This window comes from Myxine glutinosa, chromosome 5, assembly GCF_964187855.1.
Source record: "Myxine glutinosa chromosome 5, kmMyxGlut1.1, whole genome shotgun sequence".
Taxonomy (NCBI): Eukaryota; Metazoa; Chordata; class Myxini; order Myxiniformes; family Myxinidae; genus Myxine; species Myxine glutinosa.
In genome coordinates, this window is record NC_136265.1 from 89976646 (window position 1) to 90002480 (window position 25835).

Genomic DNA, 25835 nt, shown 5'->3' on the forward strand with positions numbered 1-25835 from the left:
ATTGTTCATTCCTTTCCTTTATTTCATTCCTCCATTCCTTCCCCTGGGACTCCATTTTATTTTCCATCCCTTCAATTTGTTCCTCCAATCGATCACTCATTCCCTTCATTCCTTCAATCCTTCCCTACATTCCTTCCCTTGGGACTCCATTTTTCTTTCCATCCCACTTTTCATTTCTCCCATTTGCTTTCCCAATCGCTCACTATCGGCCCTCTGAGCATTTATTAAATTTACTATGGTCTGGAGATCTATCGGGGCCGTCCCAGCGGCGGGGAAAGTTCCAACGCTATCCTCCTTATCCCCCATTTCCGGCTCACTCCCGACGCTGACGGAGGCCTCGCTGCGTACTTCCATCTCGTCAATTTCCGACATCCGCTTTCCGGAAGATTGTTTCCCGCGCGCGTATTTATTTTAATACCAAAAACACAATTTAAATTTGACGAAGACGCGATATCGCGCTCCGTATGCCCAATTGATTATTAATTTCTCCGCCTCGCCTATACAAATTTTGCGTTCGAACGTCGGACGCAATGTACGCCCGACCGTGTCGATGTCTCGCCGCGGACAAAAAAATTTGTCCGACGGGTTCAAATCCTACACTCCTGACACCACTTGTCGCGTAACCGTGATTAACACCACAGTTACGGATGACCGATTTGCGAGACTTTAACTCCCGAGGCGAAAACTCAATGGCGGATTCAAGTTCAACACAAACGCGCGGAAGGGCAGACGCAGCGAAGCTCCGCAGCCTTATCTATTAAAATCAAACACCCAGGAAAACTGCGTTCAGATATTATGTACAAAAAGTAATATAAGGGTTTATTAGGAAAAGTAAAGCCAGTGAAAAAGCCCGCCGGTAAATCTAATAATTCTAATAAACCTAAATCGGGACGTCCCCACACGACTGACAGCAAACACAAACGAGGGAGATTAATCACGAAAATAACACGTCCCGTCGTTCAAAATATACGCGGAGATCGGGCTTATCTGTCTTTGTCGTCTTGTATTGTTGGTGTCCAGCACCGCTCCTTCCGGCCCGATCGCACACCACGAGGCCCCTCGCTCCAAGCACCACGCGTCCGACGCAGGCCAGCGGCTCCACTTGACCAGGGACAGGAAGGACTCCTTTCAACTCCACTCGACTCGACGCGGGAGTGCTGGCAGCCAAGTGCCAACGAACTGCTCAGTGCCAACTGGGTGTGTGCTCTCGTGTGTCTCCTGCGACTCCCCACAACCCGAACTGCACTCGAACTGCGACTGGAATGGCGTGTCCTCTCCAACTCTCCACCACCGCTCAACTCAACTCAACTGGCGAACTCAGAGAGACTCAACTCAACTGCCCGCGTCTGCTCAGAGAGACTCAACAACTACTGAAATGGCGTCCGACCGTCGCCTATATTGGTGGCCGATGACGTCACATTCCGCACTCCTCAGCCAATCAAAGCCTCCCGCGACTCCTGACATCTCCCCCGTTACGCGACCCTGCGGTCCTGGCATAACACGTGCCGGCCAGGTTTGTAGGCCTTTTGAGGTGTACACGGTGGCGGCCAATTGTGGTGGTGTTTTTGACCTGGTTTCCTGTCAATTTAATACGAAGTCCTTGTCAGGGAAAGGGGATTATTTAATGTTGCGCTAAGGACCTAACTAATGTTTATGTGGTTTGCAGTGCCATAATGGACAAAGGTTTGACTACTAGGTGAGACTCACAGGGGCGTTACCTTTAATCCCTCACTATTTAACACTCGAATCTCCAGGTAGATCCACACTCATACATCTTACCCCGACAACCGCCTGAACATCAATAACTTATTACATGTAGAGTCCCTGTCACGACAGCCGAATACCTACCTATTCAGATCTACCTAGCTCTAGATGTTGCATTACCAAATTCATAACAATATCATAACATCTCATAATTGGTGAAAAAGCATACAGTAGTGGTTGAACATTCCCATAATTCGCATCTGTCTTATCAATGACCGCTTATAAAGCAGTAACATCGTTGAAAGAAAGAGCAATTCAGCAGCTTCTACTTTTTATTCTGATGAGATCGAAATCATCGAAATATGTCTCCAACTCGTCAATATTTTCCATAATGCTACTTCCTCTATTTCAAAACATGTTTACTTTTATACTCCAGATCAATTTGTTTCACCTATCGATAAAAAAAATGCACCAACCCAACTGGTATTTACCCCTCCAAATTGTTTCCTGAGCCTGGACCTCCATTGTTCAACGAAACAGCACCAGGCAGACTGAATCCGCCCATATTCCTTCAATGTTTGATCTCTGATTTGCCTGATCTCTGATCTTCAATTTGGTTTCAGACCAGGTCACTCTACTCTGGACATGCTGCTTCTGCTGTCTCAACAATGGATGGAGGTCCTCAATGCCAAAGAGGAAATTAGAGCCGTCTGCCTTGACATATCACGTGCCTTCGATATGGTCTGGCATTCCCTTTTTCCAGGTCATTGTCATTTTCCCCCTCCCCCTCATCTCTTTTCATTTGTTCATTGGTTGTTGTTTGGTTTGTTACTTTTCTGTTTCATCTCCGCCTTCCCCTTCTCCTTCTTGTGTTTCATTCAAATTGTTTGCAGCTTGTTCACCTGCATGTGTCCTTCTCCCTTCTTCCTTCCCCTTCCCTTCATTTCACTCTCACATTGACTCTGCAAATTGTTGTTTTCTCCTCTCCATTTTATTCCCTTCCATTCTGTTCCATCTCTTCCACGAGCCTCTATCATGTATATAAAAAAAACTTGGCAATAAACAAACAGATCCCATCAGAAGTCATGTCGATCACACAACTCACCATTCGGCTGGTCGCTTTGCTCCTCTTCCATGCCAAAGGAGTTAACATCCTCTATTTTTATCTGCAGAATCTCAGGAAATCCTTCCAGATTCTCAACCTTCATTCCACACCCAAGCAGAGTCGGCTGTTCCGATTTCAGCTGCACACGATAGGAATCCTTCCAACAGCCAACTTGAGCGGACATGGTCGGTGAACCTTGAAAGAGGCAACAAACATACCACTCTTCCTGATGTTCGCTCCACTCTGAGTACCTTGATCTGATAAAGTACCTACATGTGAAGTACCTCTGTACTTGAGACATTATCCTCTCCCAAAATCAGTTACAGCACTTAAACTTTCACCAAACACAAACACACACCATGTGACACCCCCAAAAAGAAAGTGTACATGGCGCAGATTCTTAAGACAATACTCTGATTGTATTACATGTTGATGTGAATGTTGATTTTGCCAAATATAAAACCATGTAAAATGAGAACAATGTGATTGTGTCGCCAATATGCCTCCGCATAGTCCCACAACGTGTATATGCCCTCGTTCACTGTCCTAAAAATAAACAAGTTTGATTTAAATCCCTTCAGCTGTTTTCACATATCACATTTTCACCAGCCATGACAGGTTTCACATCGATCGGTGAAGCAGTTTCAGAGAAGGGAATTTTTGAAAAATTGGCTTTCAAGCTAATATGCCTGCCATACCACGTGACCTACGACATCATGATTTTCCAACTGTATGCAACAGTGGTGGTAGATGATATCTGTAAAATTTCATATCAATAGGGTAAGCGCTTTCAGAGATATAATTATTTTATATTTTCCTTCAATCCAATATGGCTGCCACAACATGTGATCAATGATGTTCTCGTGATCATCTTTCAATCGCCATGCCGAGTCAGTGACACACATAAAGTCTTGAGTCAATCAATTTGATGGTTTGGGGGAAGATGTTTTTTTCAGGTTTTAGGTTCAATCCAATATGGCTGCCAAACCATGTGACCTATGATGTCCTAAATTTAATATTTCAATACAAATGGGTCACAGATAATGTGCATGCAATTTCAGATTGTTCCCCATTGGGAGTTCTGGACAATGTGCCAAGTTTCAAATTTTTCCATTCAGCGGTTTCTGAAAAATAATTTTTTCATTATTTGCTATGAATTCAAGATGGCTGCCATACCACGTGACCTATGACAAAACAATTATCATAAAACTATTTTGCATGGGTGTCACTCCTACCCTGAAAGTTTTATCTCAATTGGAGATGTAGTTGCTGAGAAAAACGAGGTTTAGACTGTACGGACGGACAACCCGAAAACATAATAGGATGAAATAAATAGGAAAATAATTCCAATCGGGTTCATTCCTTAGGGTTCCATGCAAAGTAGTGACATGGGCATTGAGGAAGTTAGGAGTGGAGGAATGGTTGATCAGAGTAGTGATGGCAATGTATGAGAACACGCACAGCTGTAAGGATGAAGGATGGGAACAGTGGTGAGTTTGAGGTGAAGGTGGGAGTGCATCAGGGGTCGGTACTAAGTCCATGACTATTTGTAGCTGTGATGGAGGTGCTCGCTCAGAACGTAAAGGAGGGTTTACCGTGGGAGTTGTTGTATGCAGATGATCTGGTGTTGATTGGGGAGAGTATAGATGGACAGAAGGAGAAGATGAACAATTGGAAGGAATGTATGGAGGCAAAAGGTCTGAAAGTGAATATCGGAAAAACGAAGGTGATGGCAAGTGGTAAAGCATGTGGTGAGGTGGAAAGAACTGGGAAGTGGCCGTGTACTGTGTGCAGGAAGGGTGTCGGAGTGAACTCCATTCAATGTACAATGTGCGCTGAGTGGGTTCATCAAAAATATAGTGGTTTGAGAGGGTCATTAACCAGTGTGGCAGCTACATTCAAGTGTAAGGTGTGCACAGAGGGAGCTGCAGATGGAGGAAATGTTGAATTGGATCTTGGAGATGGCGTGAAGCTGGAAGGTGTAAAAACATTTTGTTACCTCGGAGACATGCTGAATGGAGAAGGTGGATCAGACTCGGCAACGGTTGCTAGAGTGAGATGTGCATGGAAGAAGTTTCGGGAACTGAGTGGCGTGCTGACGAAGAGGGGTGTCGTTGAAGCTGAATGGAAAAGTGTATGCTACATGTGTGAGAAGTGTTATGATTTATGGGAGCGAGACATGGGTAATGAACGTAGAGCAGCAACGAACGCTGGAAATGGTGGAAATGTGAATGGTTCGGTGGATGTGTGGAGTGTCGTTGAGAGAGAGGAAGACAAATGATGAATAGCAAAAGATGATGGGAATAGAGCCTGTGATGGATGCTGTGAAGAGAAACAGGTTGAGATGGTTTGGTCATGTGTTGAGGAAGGATGAAAGTGACTGGTTGAGAAGAGTGATGGAAATGAATGCAGAAGGAAGCAGAGGACGGGGAAGACTAGATAAAGAAGAAAATAACAGAAATAAGATAAATAATAAAATCGGATGGAACAACAACATTCCTCTGAAACATGTCCATGGAAATTCAGTTCAAGTTCATCACACTGGGAAGTAGGACTGACTCACCTGTATTAAAGTTTTAAAGGAAGAGCATTTGTATAGATTGATAGTTTGAACCCTGTGGGAAAGTTAAGTTTCTTTGGAAATTCAATGTTTTATATATTTTTGCATATATGTTGTAAACTGGATATATATTTTTATTAAATGCAGTATATTTGCATAGGAAAAAGGAAGAATAATTCTTCTCCTCCTCCTCTTCCCTTTATAAGGGGTGAGGTCCAATGGTTCCAAGCTTCTGCTCTACCTTGACCACGATACACCTCCACTTCACTCTGTTTTGTTCTCAGCAAACTATCTCCACTCCCCAACAACTCCCACGTAAATGGGTGGTGGTGGTTCATATGCAGTCTGTGGTTGCTGAGCTGCACATCACTTTCTGTTGTTGTCCCTCTGTCAGTGCCACCGTTTCCAGACCGTGAAGGTAGGCTGGCAGGACACACGGCATTATAACTTTCCCTTTCAATCTCATTGATATCTTTCAATCTGTCATTACTCCCTCTATCCTCATAAACACATTCACACCCACCTGGATTATCCTCTACACCTATGCTTCCGACATTTTTCCGACACTTCCAACTATGCTTCCGACATTTTATTGGCAAAATGAGTACCAGCTGACGGGTAACGGGAGACATTGCATCAGCGGCACAGACACACACAATAAAATGATGCAGCCAACAGCCATAGGCTGCATACGAACCACGACCACCATCCCCTGGTCACTGTTCCCCAGGTAATCAAACATATTTCCCCATCTGATCTCCTTCCCCTCTAACCTGATATTCATTTCTTTTCTCTGCTGTTCAACCCACGTGTCCTCAGTCCTCTCCATACTCATCTTCAGCTCATGTTTCTCAAATACCTTCCAATCCCCCAGTCCTACCTGCATCTCCTGCCTTGCATCCTCGCCAGATCATCCACGTACAACATCCTCCCAATAATACCTGTCATGTTTACCTTCCTGCTTACCCACTCCATCACCATGATAAACACGAGTGGGGTGAGAGCATCTCTGCCTCAAACCAATGTTCACACTGAATCCTCCGACATTCCATGACTAATCAAAACTCTCCCTTTCGTTCCCGTGCACATCCCTTTCACCAACCTAACTTCTGCTTCCGACACTCCCATCCATCTCACCATCGATATCACCATCTCTCTCGCTGTCCACTCATACAGGTAAATCTTGTGGCTCTCCCGCTTTTGAAAGAATAAACCTGCTATTGCCAACCTATTCCTCGATTCCAGCTCTACCAGCTCTTGAACCTCTTTATTCCTCATTTCCCAAACAAACTTCCCAACACATTCCTCTTTACCCAGCTCCGCAACTTCAACATGCGTGTTAAAGTCTCCTGCAATGCATAGCATCACCTGCAGCTAAACCATTCCCATCATCCTCTGCAGTGCGTCCCTGAATTCCTCCTTCTCTGCCCCAGTGCTTCGTGTTTGTGACCCACACAGTGATATAACACACACCATTTGCCTCTGTATCACCACCCATGCCATAACTATCCGTCTCTCCTATCTTTCCACTCTGGCCACGTGCTTGTTAATCTCTTCTGAATCTATTATTCCCAGGCCATTACTCCTGCCATCGTAACCCGCATTCAACAACTTGCACCCTCCTACCAACCTACTCTCCCAACGTCTCCTTTCCATTTGGTCTCCTGCACACACAACACTTTCAACCTCATTCACTTCATCTTCTCCATCATGTCCACCACCTCAACCCCTCTCCAACCCCCCATTGATCCCACATTCAAACTACCAAGCCGACCTCACTTCTAAACCACTGCCAGTCTGACAGAGAGTACCATCTTAAATAATTTGGGGGCGTTCAGACCATCAATCAGCAGCGCTGACCTCGCCGATCTACTGTCCCCATCATGCGTGCACACACTCATACCCACCTCCTATGCCGCTCACCCAACCCCCTCTCCACCACACCTCCTTGTTCTCATTTTCACCCTCCACTCGATGTGCTCCACTCCTCCATCACCAGACTCACTTCTCCCTCTCCTGACTCTCTCCTTCCTCACTCGACTCACTTCTCCGATGCCAAAATTTTCAAAGTAAACACAGTAAATGCTTTTCACCGCCACTCAGTTCAACCCTCGATTCCCTCGCACAATCCTCCTCATCTCCCTCGCACAATCCTCCTCACTTCCCTCGCGCAATCCTCCTCCTTTTCCTCACACAATCCTTGTTCAGAGTCTCTGCCAAGTCCACAGGTTCAAGGGCCAAACACATCCCGCCCACCCCCCAAACCACTCCACTGACCCAAGCCCACAAGCACAAAAATGAAACTCAGCCCGATCCGCGGCACCACCACACTGCTCTACAGGCCAAGTCGAGTCCTCAAGCACAAAGATGAAACTCAGCCGGGTCCAGCGAACCACTCCACTGCTCTGGGAGCTGAGACGAGTCCACAAGCACAAAGATGAAATTTAGTCCGATCTGCTGCACCATTCCACTGTTATGAGCGCTGACCCGAGTCCAGATGCACAAAGATGAAACTCAGCCTGATCCGCTGCACCACTCCACTGTCATTCAAATCATTGTCAAGCAAGAAGAATGATCAAAACCCAAAATTCTAAATGTTCAGTAACAGACAAATGGGCAGGATTGTGAGATTTTAACATTCATTTTAACATTTCTATCACCCAAATACCCCTCAGACACCAAAACTTTATTGAAACACTTAGACCCAGAAACCCTCGGATCCCTTCTTGAAACAAAGCAAAACATCCCTCAGACACCTATCGTGCATCCAAGTACATCTTTATCTGCTCGTGTGACTGCTGTAAATTATAAACAACAACGGCCCTACTGATCTGTGAGGAACTCCATTACTTATAACTTTCCAGTCTGACATTGTCCCACCACCAACCACCCTTTTCTTCTTTTCCCCAATTCAGTTCTTGCTCCATTTAGCCTCTGAACTCAGTGGTGGATTAACGCACGGACACACAGGGCAAGTGCCCAGGGCTCCCAAATTCAATGAGGTCATGCAACCAATGCAATCCAAGATCACGAGAGATGAGAGATAATGAAAGAGCGATTATGGTCGATGTTGACTTAAAAATTAATCGGCTTCTTCCTTATGACCACCTCTACCATTTGGTGAGGTTTCATAAAGATCAGTTTAAAATTGCGATCTGTAGGCGAATGACATACAAACAGACAAACAGACCAACCTGACAAACAAACAGACAGAATAACGCACAAGACCAACCAATATACTTCAAAAATCTTCGATTTTGTTAGTAATAAAAACTTGGTAATGAACACACCAATGAAAGCGATGGGGTGTGTTCATTACCAATCAGCTCGTCCTATTCCTTGTAGATGTACCTAGTCCAAGTGTATCCTTTATTAACTCGATGTAACATTGAATGAAGACTATGAATTAATGCATTTTCATGTATTCGTGTCTTTGGAGGATGTTTTGGGTCTAAATATTTTTTGTGCCCAGGCCCCAAAAATGTCAATCTGCCTCTGCCTGTGCTGTAGTCTCTGTCAGATCCAACTTTAACAGCCTCTTATTTAGCAATTTATGAAATGCCTTCCAGAAGTTTAGCTGTGCTGCACCTCCTGCACTTGCTTAATCTTCCCAATCAGCAACTGCCTCAAAAAATGACAACAATATTTCATCCCATGATTTTCCATGAGGAAATTTGTACTGGCTGTAATGAAAGTGTGTAAGTTGAACCCAGGTGTTATGCTGTCTCCAACCACTGAGAGGCTTCTATAAGAACGCGGACGAACATCGTTCCGATACATTCCTGTGACATTTATTCGGTGTGATAGTGTACACTCGAATGGTGCGTATATCTACATGTTCCAGGCTTGCTTGCACCAATTGCTAACTGATTGCTACTTCCATGATTACAGAATACTGATACAAAGCTTGATGATTTCTTACAGGTGTTGCCAGAGATCGAAACTGAATTAAACCTACTATTGGGACAATGTTGTAGATCTTGATTTCTTACAACACTGGCCGTCTTAAATTAATTTACCTAATTGTTGCTCATCTGCTCCAAGAGCTTCCCCATGTTGCGGAAAGATCAACGGCTCTCCAATGTTTCCCTTGAGCGATGCATACGTGCAGGATAGGTTATGCAAGAAACTTTGACGCAGGAGACAACTTACTATCTTAACCCATCATGCCTCTGCTGTATTAACCCCACATTGATTCAATATATTGAAGTCATTTTGATGGGAGATACAGGAAGAACAAGCATTCTGAGTATTACGCTGCAAAGTTATATGTCAGAAACTTTCCTCCTTTATGATGTCTCTGATTCCATAGTATCTCTCCCGGGCTACTCCCTCCTCCGGTATGATAGACCTGAGCCTCGTCCTGGAGGCGGGGTTGCTATCTTTATCAAAAACTCTCTTCCTCACTCGCCCTGCACTGCACTCTCTCCACCTCACCCCCAGGAATACCTCTGGCTACGGCTTCCCCTTCGCTCCCACCTCTTGTTCATATGTGTGTTGTACCGTCCACCAAACAGTGATGACTCCATCTACATCTCGCTGTCTGATGATATGGACGAACTTCTATCTACTCATCCCAACTCTCTCTTCCTCATATGTGGTGATTTCAACTGTCATCATGCCAGTTGGCTGGGTGTGGGTACCTCTCTCACCAGCCATGGCTCCTCAGCAAAGGACTTCTGCGACTCACTGGGACTGACACAATCTGTCAATTTCCCGACCCGGATCTCAGTCAACGGAACAGCTTCTCTTCTGGACTTGGTTATGACTAACTTCCCTGAAAATGTCTGCTGCTCTTCTTCTGCTCCGATCGGATCATCTGATCATGTCCTTGTTAAAGTGAACATCTCTCTGACCATCCTCAAGGAGCCTGCTCAGCGTCGACGAGTCTGGCATTTCACTCAGGCCAACTGGCATGGTCTTCAAGCAGCCATCAATCATCTGGACTGGTCTCCCATCTCTACCACCTCTGACATCAACTCATCCTGGGAATTCTTCCAAAGTAAATTGCTCTCTCTCATGCACAGATTGATCCCATCTCGTCTTCAGTTGTCATACCCTTCCTCCCGTCCATGGTACACAGAATCTTGTGGTGAGGCTGTTGCCCAGAAACAACTTGCCTTCGTCTCCTGGAAAGCAAATCCAACGGAAGGAAATCTCATTTCCTTTCACAAAGCCCGAAACAAGTGTGTGTCCACCCTCAGGAGAGCCAGGAAACAATATCTCTCCGTTCTCAAGACCGAACTCTCTTATCTGTCTCCCTCTTCCAAATCCTGGTGGCGTCTGGTCAAATCCGTTTCTGGTGTTTGTTCCCCCTCCATCCCCTCCCTTACCTCAAATGGCTACACAGCTGACTCCGCACGTGAAAAAGCTGAATGCCTCAACTCTGTGTTTGCCTCTAAATCTTGTGTCCCAAACCCATCCCTCTCTGTACCCACCATACCCAGTCGTACCCTGCTGCTCCTGGACTCCGTGTCCTTTCCTCCTGACAAGGTGGAAAAGTTTCTGTCAACCCTCGACTCTGATTCTGCAACTGGACCCGACGGCATCAGCCCACTGGTCCTAAAATCCTGCTCTGCTGCTCTATCTCACCCTCTCTCTGTTCTCTTCACCCTCTCTTTTGCTCAAGGTCAACTGCCATCTGCTTGGAAATCAGCCAACATCACCGCTTTGCACAAAAAAGGTGCAAAAACAGATCCTAGCAACTACAGACCAATCAGCCTTCTCCCAATTATCAGCAAAGTCATGGAATCCATCATTGCTTCGGATATGAAATCTTTCCTCTTCTCCAATGGCTTGATCTCTGATCATCAATTTGGTTTCAGACCAGGTCACTCTACTCTGGACATGCTGCTTCTGCTGTCTCAACAATGGATGGAGGTCCTCAATGCCAAACAGGAAATTAGAGCTGTCTCCCTCGACATATCACGTGCCTTCGACACGGTCTGGCACCCCACTCTGCTCACCAAACTCTCCTCCTTTGGTATCCATGGAAATCTCCACGCATGGCTGGCGGACTTCCTCTCTAGTCGTCGTCAACGTGTGGCCCTGAATGGGTTTCTCTCATCTCCTCTTCCTGTTCAGGCTGGAGTTCCCCAAGGCAGTGTTCTGGGCCCCGTGCTTTTTCTGGTCTTCATCAATGATCTCTCTGACTCTCTCGAAAATCCTCTCTATCTCTTTGCTGATGACTCCACTCTCTGCCGCTCCATTCCTCTTCCCTCAGATCGGCAGTCTGCTGCCTCCTCACTCTCTGAAGACCTGGACAAAATCACAGACTGGTCAAACAAGTGGAACATGTCTTTCAATCCTGACAAATCTCACACTCTTACTATGTCTCTCCGAAAAGATCGACTGGACAACCCTCCCATCTACTTTCTCAACAATCCTCTCCAAGAAGTTCTGTCGCTCAAGATTTTGGGTCTCACTATCTGCCATGATCTTTCTTGGGAAAACCACATTTCCAAGCTGTCCTCCAAAGCCAGTCGCCGACTGGGCATCCTACGTCGTGCGAAGTCCTTCCTCGGCACACCTGAGCTCCTCACCACATACAAGGCTTTCATCCGCAGCTCAATGGAATACTGTTCTCCCCTATGGGCCGGTGCTCCTGCCTCACACCTAGCTCGGCTTCACGCTGTTGGAACCAAAGCTTTCAGAATTATTGGAATCTCCCACGATGAAGCTATCTCTGAGGGCCTTTCACTCACTCACCGCAGGCAGGTAGGTGGTCTTTCTGTCTTCTACCGACTCCTCTCCGGCCTTGCACCCCCAGCTCTCTCTGTGCTCTGTCCCCCAAATATTCCTACAGGTCGCACAAGATCTGCCAGCAACCCTCTAATGGTTAAACTGCCGAAATCTCGGCTCTCTGCTCACCTTCACTCTTTCATTCCTCTTTTCTCCCGCCTCTGGAACAAACTCCCTCACTCCCTTCAATCCCACTCCTCCCTCCAGGTCTTTAAAACAGCTGTTCACCACCATCTCTTATCTTCCCCCATCCAAAACCTTGATCTTTTCTACCCCCGCTAATTCACCCCAGATCCACCTTGTTTGAAATTCCAACTTCTTTCCTGGAAGTCCTGGCAGTGTCCATATGTTTTATACCTCTCCCACCGCCCCCTTCCCACGCCCCCCCCCCCCCCAAAGCCCTCGCCCTCTCTCAGATCTCTCGATGTCTCCATGTCTCTCGGTCCCTGCTCTCAAATGTTGTGTTTGTGTCCTTCCCCCTCTCTCCCCATCTTGTCTACCGCTCCCTATGTTATATGTTTTATGTGTCGGTTTGTCTTTCTGTGTGATTAATGTTCGCTCTTTCACGAGCCTCGATCTTGTATACAAAAAAAATAATAATAATAATAATAATAATACATGTCCCCTACCGGCAGTCTGTCAGGAAAACTGTTGGGGAAATTACCAAAGTTCAAAGTGCCATAACTTTGTCAAAAATGATCGAAACGTCGTGAAGTTCGAACTTGACCTGTAACTTATCATGAGGAAACCATATGCCAAGTTTGAAATCATTAGCATTAAGAGTTTAGAAAAAAAGTCCAGAAAACTGTTCTTTGCGTGACAGGCTGACAGACGGACAGACTGACAGACTGACAGACGGAGGGACAGAGTGAAAACCTATAGTCCCCTCCGGTGTACACCGGTAGGGGACTAATAACAGCACAGAGACATGAGCAGGGTTTATATTGTACTAAATATATTTCCGACATTGTGATTATGGGCAGGCAGCATTTATGTATATTTATATATAATTAATTTTAAAGCGAAAACTATGGCACTTAGGTGGAATTTGTTTTGAAAGCAATGAACTAGACCTATTAGCCGATGCATATTCCAAGTTTGAGCTAGTTTAAATGTATAGGCCTTGAGATATCACAGCCAACACATTTTGGGTGGACGGACGGACAGACACCCACGTGATTTTTATTTTTTATGGAGACAAGATCGAGGCTCGTGAAAGAGCTAACATTAATCACACAAAAAGTCAAACCGACACACAAAACACAAAATAAGGGGAGCGGTAGACAAGATGAGGAGAGAGGTCGAAGGACGGACACAAACACAACATTTGAGAGCAGGGACATCGAGAGAACTGCGGGAGGGAGAGGGCTTGGGGGGGAGGTGGGAGAGGTATAAAACATATGGACACTGCAAGGACTTCCAGGATAGAAGTTGGAATTTCAAAAAAGTGGATCTGGGGTGAATTAGCGGGGGTAGAAAAGATCAAGGTTTTGGATGGGGGTTTTGGATAAGAGATGGTAGTGAACAGCTGTTTTGAAGACCTGGAGGGAGGAGAGGGATTGAAGAGAGTGAGGGAGTTTGTTCCAGAGGTGGGAGAAAAGGGGAATGAAGAAGTGAAGGTGAGCAGAGAGCCTAGATTTTGGGAGTTTAACCATAAGGTTAAACTTATGGTTAAACAAAAGACCATGGGTTGCTGGCAGATCTTGTGCGACCTGTAGGAATATTTATTATTTGGAGGGTTTTCTTCATAAAATTCAAGAATGCAGAAACATCCGTTGCTGAGATTTGGAACATATTATCACCTCCGCGTACAAAGCATTCACTTCTGAGATTTGCAGCCAATTTCGACCAGTAGAAGCCGAGAAACAAATTTTCAATCCCCATGTTAAAGATGCATGCAGAGAAACGTGAAACAACCCTTGGAAGTTTCTCCTTGGAGCGATATGAAGCCGGTTACGAAGCAAGATCCTGCTGCGAGACAACAGAACCCGGAAACAGCCCTCACACGCAGTAGGATCCAGGATACCGGCCGATCTCACAGTGAGGATTATGGTCCCAGGTTACTTTGTTCAAATCCCAAAATGTAATAAAAAAAATAATTCTAATAATAAATTAACTTGGTCTTAACCACCACATTAAAAGCATCCACCGAGCTGCCAGTGTCACATGAGGCCTCCAGGCTCCAAATGACGGGCCGTCACTGGTCACGTGGTGGTTTGAAAACATATGGACATCGCGGACCAAGTCACGAGCTGAACCTTCGCGATCGCTGATATCGAGTGAAGAAACATGTTAAACTCTATCAGAACGGTATCTTTAGCACAACTCACGAATGTGTTTAAAACCCCAAATCTCCACAACATTTCCTCACCTCACAACTCGCTTTGTATAAAATGTTTCTTTCGCTGCTCGTTTCTTGAGAACCGCCTCCACGCTCGCCTCTTCTTCTTCTTTATCCTCACACATTAAACTTCCGTCGAATCCCGCTCTATCATTAACTCACCCCCAACGGCCTCTATTGCAAAATAATTGTTTCCAGTTTTTAATGTTGTTAAAATGTATTTCATACAAAAAAATCCATCGCTGAAAGAAAATGAGGAAAAAGAAGGTTCGACAAACCAAATTAGAATATACACCCCGGTTGGTGTTTTCAGAGTGCAACGTCACTGAAAAGTTGTTGTTGTTTATTGGACTTAAACCGGTTGCTTGAGGACCAGATCACGGACGTAAATAAAAAACCTGGACCCGCAATGCGTCTTTCGCTCCCACGCGAGCTAATGAAGTCACCGGAAGCAGTCTGGCGGCCATGTTGGTGTGACACTCCGCCGCGCCGCCAAACGGGGGTCAATCTTAATCTTTAGTGCTTTCAATTTCAAACCAAGACAAGACTGTGTGTGTGTGTGTGTGTGTGTGTGTGTGTGTGTGTGTGTGTGTGTGTGTGTGTGTGTGTGTGTGTGTGTGTGTGTGTGTGTGTTTTTTTTGTGGGAATTCGACGTCATTTTCATGATTTAATCCTCTTGTCAACACACGACTGTGTCAACCGGTTCAAAGACCTAAAATACCCCAAGGACCCAGAAGACCCTATGGACCCCAAACACCCAAAATACCCTGCAGACTGTTAAAGACACAAAATACCGTGAAGAACCCAAGGACCCAGAAGACCCCAAGGACCCTGAAGACCCAAATTAGTCCAAAGACCCAAAATACCCCAAAGACCCCAAGGATCCAAAAGACCCAAACAACCCCAAGCACCCAAATGACAGAGGACCCAAAAGACACCAAGGACTCAGAAGACCCCCATGGACTCTGAAGATCCAAAATACCCCGAAGACCCAAAACACCCTAAAGACTGTTAAAGACCCAAAAGACCATGAAGACCCAAAATACCATGAAGACCCAAAAGACCATGAAGACCCCAAGGACCCAGAAGACCCCAAGGACTCTGAAGACCCAAAATACCCAGAAGACCCAAAAAAACCCAAAGACCAAAAAGACTGAAAATACCTAATGGACCCAAAAGACCTGGAGGATCCAAAAGACCTAAACAACCCCAAGGACCCAATGACAGAGGACCCAAAATACACCAAGGACTCAGAAGACCCCCAAGGACTTTGAAGATCCAAAATATTCTGAAGACCCAAAAGACTGAAAAGACCCCGAAGACCCAATGGACCCCAAACACCCAAAACACCCTGAAGACTGTTAAAAACCCAAAAGACCATGAAGACCCAAAATACACAAAATACCCTGAGGACCCCAAATACCCAAAAGACCAAAAAGACCCAATGGACCCCAAACACTCAAAATACCCCATCGACTGTTAAAGACACAAAAGACCATGAAGACCTCAAGGACTCTGAAGACCCAAAATACCCCAAAGACCCAAAATACCCCAAAGACCCTGAGGATCCAAAAGACCCAAACAACCCCAAGAACCCAAATGACAGAGGACCAAAAAGATGCCAAGGACTCAGAAAACCCCCAACTACTCTGAAGATCCAAAATACCCCAAAGACCCAAAAGACTAAAAAGACCCCGAAGACAAAATTGACCCCAAACACCCAAAATACCCCGCGTAATCATCCACAAAATCACCGTTTTTTTTCAATAATTCACTTGGAAATGGAATAAATGTCACCTTGAAGGAGCTGGGGCTCCCACGTCGATCGGAAGAATGGACGCGACAAAAAGCTGGAATTCATCCGAGTTGCTTTAATCAAACCAAACACTCAGGCACTCTGAAAAGCCCGTTTATCGGGCAGCAATATATATACATATTATCCCGGAGCGTTTGCCCAGGAAGGGCGAGAGGGGGCGTGGCCCAGCGTCCTGGCTGCGGCCTGGCAAGTTGAGGGCGAGCCTGCCCGGGCATCCTGGACGAGCCCGGCATGGTGATCGCTCCGCGTCCTTGATAGGTGCAAGGCGATTGTGAAAACCCAGCGGTAGCCGCTACACACGTCCCCCCAGAATCGACTTGCACCGGCAGGGTCAATTTGAGGGGGGTCCTGATGACCCGGCCGAAGCGACCCCTGGCGGGTCGTGGGATGGGGTCCGGTGTGGTGGTGGGCGGTCAAGTGGGGGGGCACCGTGGACGGGGGGCGGCCTCGCAGCGGCGGAAGGGCCACCTGTGGTGGGTGGTCGACGTCCACGTGCGCCGGCTTGAGGCGGTCCACCGCAATCCGGTCCGACCTGCCGTCGATGACGAACGACTTGTCGTCCCGTCGCAGCACCCGGAAGGGCCCGTCGTACGGCGGCCGGAGTGGCCCCCGATGTGCGTCGTGACGCACAAAAACATACTCCGCTGTGCGAAGTGCTGGGGGGACGTAGGACTGGGGGTCACCATGGTGGGATGTTGGCACGGGGGCAAACCGTCGGGCGGCCTCCTGGAGGTCCGAGCGCTGGTGAGCTGCGGACCAGGGACTGGTAGCGTCGGGCACGAATTTGCCCGGGATGCGTAGCGCCTGGCCATAGACAAGCTCGGCGGTGGATGCCTGGAGGTCCTCCTTGGGGGCCGTGCGGAGGCCCAAAAGGACCCACGGCAGCCGGTCGGCCCAACCGCCGTCTTGAAGGCCGGCCATGAGCGCGGCCTTCATGGAGCGGTGGAATCGCTCGCACAACCCGTTTGCTTGGAGGTGGTAGGCCGTAGTACGGTGGAGCTTGACCCCCAGGTTGCGGGCGACCGCGCCCCACAGCTCGGAGGTGAACTGTGGTCCGCGGTCTGACGAGATGTCCGCCGGTGCGCCGAAGCGGGCGATCCAGGTGGCGATGAAAGCCTGCGCCACGTCGGCGGTGGTGGTGGAGACGAGGGGAACGGACTCCGGCCACCTGGTGGTCCTGTCCACCATGGTGAGCAGGTGTGTGAACCCCCGTGACGGGGGGAGGGGGCCCACCAGATCCACGTTGACGTGGTCGAAACGTCGATCGGGCACGGTGAAAGGTGCCAGCGGGGCCTGGGTGTGTCGGTGGACCTTCGCCCATTGGCAGGCCGTGCAGGTGCTGGTCCAATCGCGGACGTCCCGACGAAGGCCGTGCCAGACGAATCGCGCCGACACCAGCTTCTGGGAAGCTTTCCGGCCCAGGTGGGAAAGGCCGTGGAGGGAGGCGAAGATGCGGCGTTGCCAGGTGATGGGCACGATGGGGCGAGGCTGGCCTTGGGAGACGTCGCAGAGCAGGACAGTGTCCGCGAATGGGATGTCGGCCAGGCGGAGGCCCGTGTCCGCCGCCCGGAGGGCTTGCACCGTGGTGTCGGTGGTTTGGTCCACCGCCATAAGCACAAAGTCCACGCCCAGGTGGACCGCGTTCGCGCTGGCCCGGGAAAGACAGTCGGCCACGGCGTTGTTTTTGCCGGCGACGTGCCGGATGTCCGTGGTAAACTCCGACACGGCAGAGAGGTGGCGCTGTTGGTGGGCCGACCACGGCTCCGTGACCTTGGCCATGGCGTAAACCACCGGCTTGTGGTCGACGAACGCCGTGAAAGGTCGGCCCTCCAGGAGGTGGTGGAAATGGCGGATGGCCAGGAGTAGACCGAGGAGCTCCCGGTCAAACGTGCTGTATTTGAGCTCGTTCGGCCGGAGCTGCCGGCTGAAAAAAGCGAGTGGCTGCCAAACCCCGTTCACCCATTGCTCATGTACGGCGCCCACCGCGTAGTCGGAGGCATCCGTGGTGAGGGCGATGGGAGCGTTGAGCACTGGGTGAGCGAGCAGTGTTGCGTCGGCGAGGGCCCGCTTTGAGCTTTGGAAGGCCGCATCCATTGCTGCGGACCAGGCGATGTCGTGCTTGGCCGGCTTGCCCCGGAGGGCTTCGTAGAGGGGCCGCATGAGTTGAGCAGCGCGGGGCACGAAGCGGTGATAAAAATTCACCATTCCCAGGAATTCCTGCAGGGCCTTTATGGTGCGGGGACGCGGGAACGTGGTGATGGCCTCGACCTTGGTTGGCAGCGGCACGGCCCCGTTCTTGGTGATGTGGTGGCCCAAAAAATCAACGGCCGTCGTGCCGAAGTGACATTTGGCCGGGTTGACGATGAGGCCGTGCTCGCTGAGGCGCCCGAACAGTGTTCGGAGGTGGAGGAGGTGCTCGGCCTGGGACGTGCTGGCGACGAGGATGTCGTCCAGGTAAACGAAAAGGAACGGCAGGTCACGCAGCACGCCGTCCATCAAGTGCTGGAACGCCTGAGCCGCGTTCTTGAGACCAAACGGCATCCGCAAGAATTCGAATAAGCCGAACGGCGTGATGACTGCCGTTTTAGGGACGTCGGCCGCCCTGACAGGTACCTGGTGATATCCCCGTATGCGATCAATTTTCGAAAAAATGACCCGTCCCGCCAGACGGGCGGAGAAGTCTTGGATATGCGGGATCGGGTACCTGTCGGGGGTGGTAGCGTCATTGAGACGGAGGTAGTCGCCACACGGGCGCCATCCACCCCCCGGCTTTGGCACGATGTGCAGTGGCGAGGCCCACGCGCTATCGGAGCGCCGCACGATGCCGAGGTGCTCCAACGCGTCGAATTCGGCCTTCGCCACGGCGAGCTTGGCTGGGTCGAGGCGGCGGGCCCTGGCGTAGACCGGCGGGCCCGTGGTTGGTATGTGGTGCTCGATCCCATGCCGTACTGCGACGGCCGAAAACGTCGGCCGCGTGAGGGCCGGGAACTCCGTGAGCAGGCGAGCAAACTCGTTCGCCGCCGGGACGGCGCATGCCAGCTCGGTCGGCGCGGAGCTGCTCAATGTGCATACCAGGGAGCTGAAGGTTTCGGCGTTGATTAAACGACGCCGTTGGACGTCCACCAGCAGTCCGTGTGCGCAGAGGAAGTCGGCGCCTAGCAGAGCCATGGGCACGTTTGCGGTTACAAACGTCCAAGCAAAGCGTTGGCCGCCGAAGCAGAGGGTGACGTTGCGCGGGCCGAAGGTGCGGATGGTCGATCCGTTGGCCGCAACCAAGGAGGGGCCGCAAACCGCGGATTGCCTGTCCTGGTCAGAGGCGGGTATGACGCTCAGTTGGGCGCCGGTGTCGCACAGGAAGCGCCGTCCGGACGCTTTATCCGTGATGAACAGTAAGTTGCCCGTGTGGCCAGTGCTCATGGCTGGTAATGAACGCCGGCCCGGCCGTTTCCCGGCCTGCCGAAGGTGCACGGGGGTCGGCATGTCCGGGCCTTCTGTCCGAACCTGGCATGATAGTAACACCACGCTTGGTCAGGTGGAGGCCCCGGTCGTCGTGCTGGAGGTGGTCGGCTCGGTGTAGCGGCCGCCAATTGCGTCGGCAGTTCGGTCGTCGACCGTGCCGGGTGCTCGGGCGCCATGGGTGTTGCGTCGGACGGCGGTGGGTCCCATGTCACCGCTGCGATGCGCTGTCCTGCGGCGGAGATCTTGTCGGCTTCTCTGGCAAGGGCCCGGGGATCTGTGATCGTCGTGCTTGCCAGAGCGAGGCGTACCGGGTTAGGCAGCTGACGGAGGAACAGCTCCCGGAACAGGAATGCCGGAGAGTGCTCGCCGAGCAGTGAAAGCATGTAGTCCATTCGCTCGGAAGGGTGCGTGTCGCCGAGCTCGGGCAGGTTGAGCAGGCGCCGTGCGCGCTCCGCCGATGGGAGGGCGAAAGCGTCGAGGAGAAGCTTCTTAATCGCGCCGTATTTGTCAGCAGCTGGTGGGCTCTCGAGGAGGCTCAGGGCGCGGGCCGCGGTGGCCGAACCGAGCGCTGCTACCACATGGTGGAAGCGGGTGTCGTCGGCCGTGTTGCCTCGCAGGGCGAACAGGGAATCCGCCTGTGTGAACCAAACCGCCGCGTGAGCCTCCCAGAAGGTAGGCAGTTTAAGGCCGTTTCTACTGCCATGTCCATGTCGGTAGGTCACCAATGAAGGAGCTGGGGCTCCCACGTCGATCGGAAGAATGGACGCGACAAAAAGCTGGAATTCATCCGAGTTGCTTTAATCAAACCAAACACTCAGGCACTCTGAAAACCCGTTTATCGGGCAGCAATATATATACATATTATCCCGGAGCGTTTGCCCAGGAAGGGCGAGCGGGGGCGTGGCCCAGCGTCCTGGCTGCGGCCTGGCAAGTTGAGGGCGAGCCTGCCCGGGCATCCTGGACGAGCCCGGCATGGTGATCGCTCCGCGTCCTTGATAGGTGCAAGGCGATTGTGAAAACCCAGCGGTAGCCGCTACAACCTCAACGATTTTGCATTACTCACGATGTCTGACTATCGGGCAGGAAACTGATTAATTTGCTCGAAATCGTCGAATATTTTGAAGAAAATATGCTTTCCTGACCTATGCATCCACGTTATCACGTTGGTTTGTTCAGAAGCGAGTGAAACACAAACATGGCCGCCGACCTATTCGCTCTGACTTCAGAGCAGGCGCATTGCGGGTCCAGGTTTTTTTATATACGTCCGTGGACCAGATACCTTTCTTTCAACTGTTCCGCATTCCAGGGGTGTGTTCAGTTACCAAGCAGCTAGCTATCGCTTGCCAAGCCAGACGTTGCTTATCAACGGTATCAAATGGAGTGGTTTAGTCACTTGGTGAGTGTTCTCGAAGAAATTTGGTCACTGAACCCACCTCTTGGTAACTGAACCCACCTCTTGGTAACTGAACCCACCTCTTGGTAACTGAACGTGAACCCACCTCTTGGTAACTGAACGTGAACCCACCTCTTGATAACAGAACGTGAACCCACCTCTTGGTAACTGAACCCACCTCTTGATAACTGAACCCACCTCTCCTGAAGAAATTTTAAGTCCCACAAGCCACGGTCGACATGTGGGGAGAGGAAGAGTTTTCCGGAAAGTAATCGGGTGGATGAAGAGGAGATAGAAAGGAAGATTGTGAGGGGAAAAGAGCAGGAAAGAAAGGAACAAGATCGGGATTGGGAGAGCTTGAGTGAGAGAGTCGTGGAGTCCGACAAACACGTGACGAGACAGATCCACACATTAAATAACGACAACATAATAAAATATAAACATAAGAAGACACGGGTACCAATTGAGAAAACATCGCCACAAGTAATAATTAATAACAGTTGGACGAGACAAATACAAAATGGCTGCCTTAGCTTTGGAAGTTTTTCTCTTGGAGCAAAAAGGAAATCAGAACACAAACAAAACGAGAACCACAAGTTCAGGATGAACACGTGACATTTCCAGGATCGAATCCTTTTGAAGAGGGAAGATGACAATGTGAGAATTTCTTGGATTGAAAGATTTTCTCGGCTCTGGAGCACTCAAACGTCATATGGGATTGGAGATGAAGACACTCATCACCGCGTACAATTCTCTTCCTCCACACAGAGGGTCAGGGATTACAATCCTGGGTAGGTCAACAATCCATCAGGTTACGAGACCTGACAGACAGGACCAACAGCTTAACCTCCATACGAGGGATGGTGCACATGTTGATGTATTTCCTGCATGTGATAAACCAGGATGGCAGTTTGTAGCTGGGCTGAGAGTCAAACAAAGGTGAGATCGCTCAGAGCCGTGTGCACACCTCCAGGGTATCCGAGCAGCCCAAAAGGATGGTGATTGGAGGAAAATGCTGAATCCATACCTGGAGAACATCAGTGTGACAGAAAATAATGTGGCCTTGTGTTCAGACATAGACCTCGGAGAAACTATAGCAATTCCATGCTTACCCAAACATCGATTTCCTTACCATTCTTGGGTTCATTGCTCATCCCAGGTACGCACAATTACCAAACAACCAACACATGAATGAAAGGCCAACTTTTTAAATAAAGGTATCACTGGATATTCAATAACCATAACCGAAATTAAAATGTGGCAGTATACTCTGAAATGCACCTCTCCTTGCTGACACAGCACATCAGAGTTACAGGTGTTATCAGATTTGTTCCTTCAGTAATCAAACCAAAGACTGGTGCTGAATCGTGAACACGACACCAACTAACATATCCTGCGACTCTTGTACACATTTTACTCTTATTTAAATAAATCAGTGTGGACATGGCTGCAAGTCGTCACTTTATTCAAACAGGTATTTTTAATGACAGTTCAATATCTTGATGAAATTTTTTCTCAATTGAAGGGATCTGTGTCCCTTTTTGCACTTCTTGGTAAGTCTGCGTTCATAAGTATGTCCTCCACAAAAGAGGGTTCACCAGTATTGGGAAATCTTTGATTGCAGCCAATCACGTGGCTTTCCCGATGGGATGCTGGTTTCTTGATAGGGGTTACTGAAATCACTCAGCGGAAGTGTCAATCAACATCATCAAACTATAAAGGAGATATGGCCTATGTTTACATGTCCAGTCACGTGAAAAAGTAAGTGCACCCCATGTAAAGTTTTGACTTTTTCAACATATTTCAACATACAGCTATTTTTTGTTGTTGTTGTTGTTGTTTGTTATACAGAGTCGAGGCTCGTGAAAGAGCTAACATTTATCAAACAAACAAAGCAAACAAACAAGCAAACAAAGTATTTAAAAAGGGGAGCGGTCGACAAGATGGGGAGAGAAGGGGAGGAAGCACACAAACACAACATTTGAGAGCAGGGACATCGGGAGATGCGTGGGAGGGAGAGGGCCTGGGGGGAGGCAGGATGATCTTCATTTCAACAATATTGGTAGATGAAGGTGATATAATATAACAAATATCATGAAACATTTACATTTTGTAGTCCATTGTATCATTTAAATAAACATAAATGCAAATTTCGCATGTGGAAAAAGTAAGTACACCCCTACATTTATCACTACTTCAAATACCTAAAATTAGAACCAGGTGCACCAGCTCAGGTGCAAATGATTAGAACATTGTTAGAGAGGATCTTGGAGGAACCTGTCTTATTTAAACCTCAGACATTTAGTTTGGTTTGCTCTTTGTTGTTGAAGTGTGCGGCGTCACCATGCCTAGATCAAAAGAGCTCTCTGAGGCCTTCAGAAAGAAGGTTATAGATGCCTACGCATCTGGGAAGGGATTTAAAAAGATCTCAAAAAAATTTGAAATCAATCATTCGACTGTACGGAAGTTCATCTACAAGTGGAGAAGATTCCAAACAACTGCCATCTTGTTCCGGCCAGGCCGCTCCAGCAAGTTCAGCCCGAGAGCAGACCGCAAGATGCTGAAAGAAGTCTCTAAGAACCCCAGCATGTCATCACGGGACCTACAGGTAGCTCTTGCCACCGTTGATGTCAAAGTGCACGAATCTACCATTAGAAAGAGGCTGCACAAATTTGATCTACATGGGAGGTGTGCCAGGAGGAAACCTTTGCTGTCCAGAAAGAACATCAGGGCAAGACTAAAGTTTGCCAATGGAACCGAGGCAAAGACCAGCACTTCTGGAACAATGTGCTCTGGACAGATGAGTCAAAGGTAGAGCTATTTGGCCACAGTACCAGAAGACATGTTTGGCAAAAACCAAAGACAGCATTTGACCACAAGAACCTGATACCAACTGCAAAGCATGGTGGTGGAAATATTATGGTTTGGGGCAGCTTTGCTGCATCAGGGCCTGGGCAGCTCGCCATCATAGAATCCACAATGAATTCTTCATTGTGCCAGAGGGTGCTTGAGGATAATGTGAGGCCATCTGTCAGAAAGTTGAAGCTCAACCGAAGGTGGACCTTGCAACATGACAATGACCCTAAACATACCAGTAAATCCACCAAGGAGTGGCTGAAAATAAAGAAATGGAGGGTTCTGGAATGGCCAAGTCAAAGCCCGGATCTAAATCCCATCGAGATGTTGTGGGGGGATTTGAAACAAGCTGTGCATGCAAGAAACCCCTCAAACATCGCACATCTGAAGGAATTCTGCATGGAGGAGTGGGCAAAAATTTCTCCCAGTCGATGTCAGAGACTGGTAGACAGTTAAAAGAAATGCCTACTTGAGGTTGTTTCTGCCAAAGGGGGCAATACCACCTATTAGAGCCAAGGGTGTACTTACTTTTTCCACATGCGAAATTTGCATTTATGTTTATTTAAATTATACAATGGACTACAAAATGCAAATGTTTCATGATATTTGTTATATTATATCACCTTTATCTATCAATATTGTTGAAATGAAGATCAAATAGCTGTATGCTGAAATATGTTGAAAAAGTAAAAACTTTACATGGGGTGTACTTACTTTTTCACGTGACTGTATGTCGGTACATATGTGCATGTACGTAGACAAAACTCATTTTTGTCTACGTACATGCACATATGTACCGACATACAGTCACGTGAAAAAGTAAGTACACCCCATGTAAAGTTTTTACTTTAACTTTAACTCTAACTTAACTTTAACTTTAACTTTAACATGTAAATTCCACTTTAACTTCCTCAGTTAAAATTGCACATTTCCTAAATTAAAATTTCACATTTCCTAAGTTAAAATTGCACATTTCCTAAATTAAAAGTGCTGAATTTTCTATCGTGTTCACGAGTTAAAATTGCTATCCTGAATTTTTGCATTCAGGATGATTGCTGAGATGTTTGGAATAAAATGGTGCAATAATGCAAGTGTATATGAGAAATATGTGCTTCAGACTTAGATTGCAGGAATGAGACGACATTGCAGGAATGGCAGCGATGCAGGATCATGTTTACAAATGTTTGTGTTTCCAAAAAAATGATGTTTACGATGCAGGGATGCACAGAGCAGGATGGAGAAGATGTGGTGAGTTTCTCCTTTCCATTGGCGGATACTGATTAATGAGTCAATGATTGGCAGATCATGCATTGTTAGATGCCGGGAATGATTATGCAAAACAGATTGGCACTTGACTTAGTTTAGTGGTAAAGAGGGGTGTTTCCAAAATTGTTGAAGGTAAATGTGGGATTTGGATTTCCAGACACGATGCAGGGAGTGCAGCCAAAAATAGCCAGCCGTCTATAAGATGAGGGAAATAAATGCCAATTCGGAGAATGGGGTTCAAAGGATAGTTCATGGGCTGAGGGTCGCCTTGGGCCTCCTCATATCGATCATCATTGTCATTGAGGGGGGGGGGGGGGGGTGGGAGAGAGCTGGGATGTGTTGATCCGTGTGTGTGTCAGTAAGTTTGCAATCATAGATGCACGAGAGTGACCTTCGACCAGATACCAGTGGTGGCTGCAGATCCGGTTCCAGTCCGGGACGGCCCATCGCTCGCTCAAGCGTCAGTGGACTTGGCAGACCTCCACATACACCATTGTGGTCATCCTTGAGTCGTATGAGCACTCTGATGCCCAATACAGCCAGGCCGACGACTTCAAGAACGATAACTCCATTCACCCCTGTACGAGAGCCGCC

The 25835-nt window shown here is 48.3% G+C and overlaps 1 protein-coding gene across 1 annotated transcript in view; it reads right to left on the reverse strand.

The window, feature by feature from the left end:
* LOC137428469 (uncharacterized) overlaps positions 1–14570 on the reverse strand; it is a 112419-nt gene extending 97849 nt beyond the window's left edge. Inside the window, exons 1-2 of the mRNA XM_078777380.1 lie at positions 14482–14570; positions 2810–3004 (exon numbers count right to left, since the gene is read on the reverse strand). Of these exons, the coding sequence (XP_078633506.1) occupies positions 2810–2993 (184 nt within the window). The 5' untranslated portion in view covers positions 2994–3004; positions 14482–14570. The remainder of the gene's footprint in view (positions 1–2809; positions 3005–14481) is intronic.
* Positions 14571–25835: the final 11265 nt, after the last annotated feature.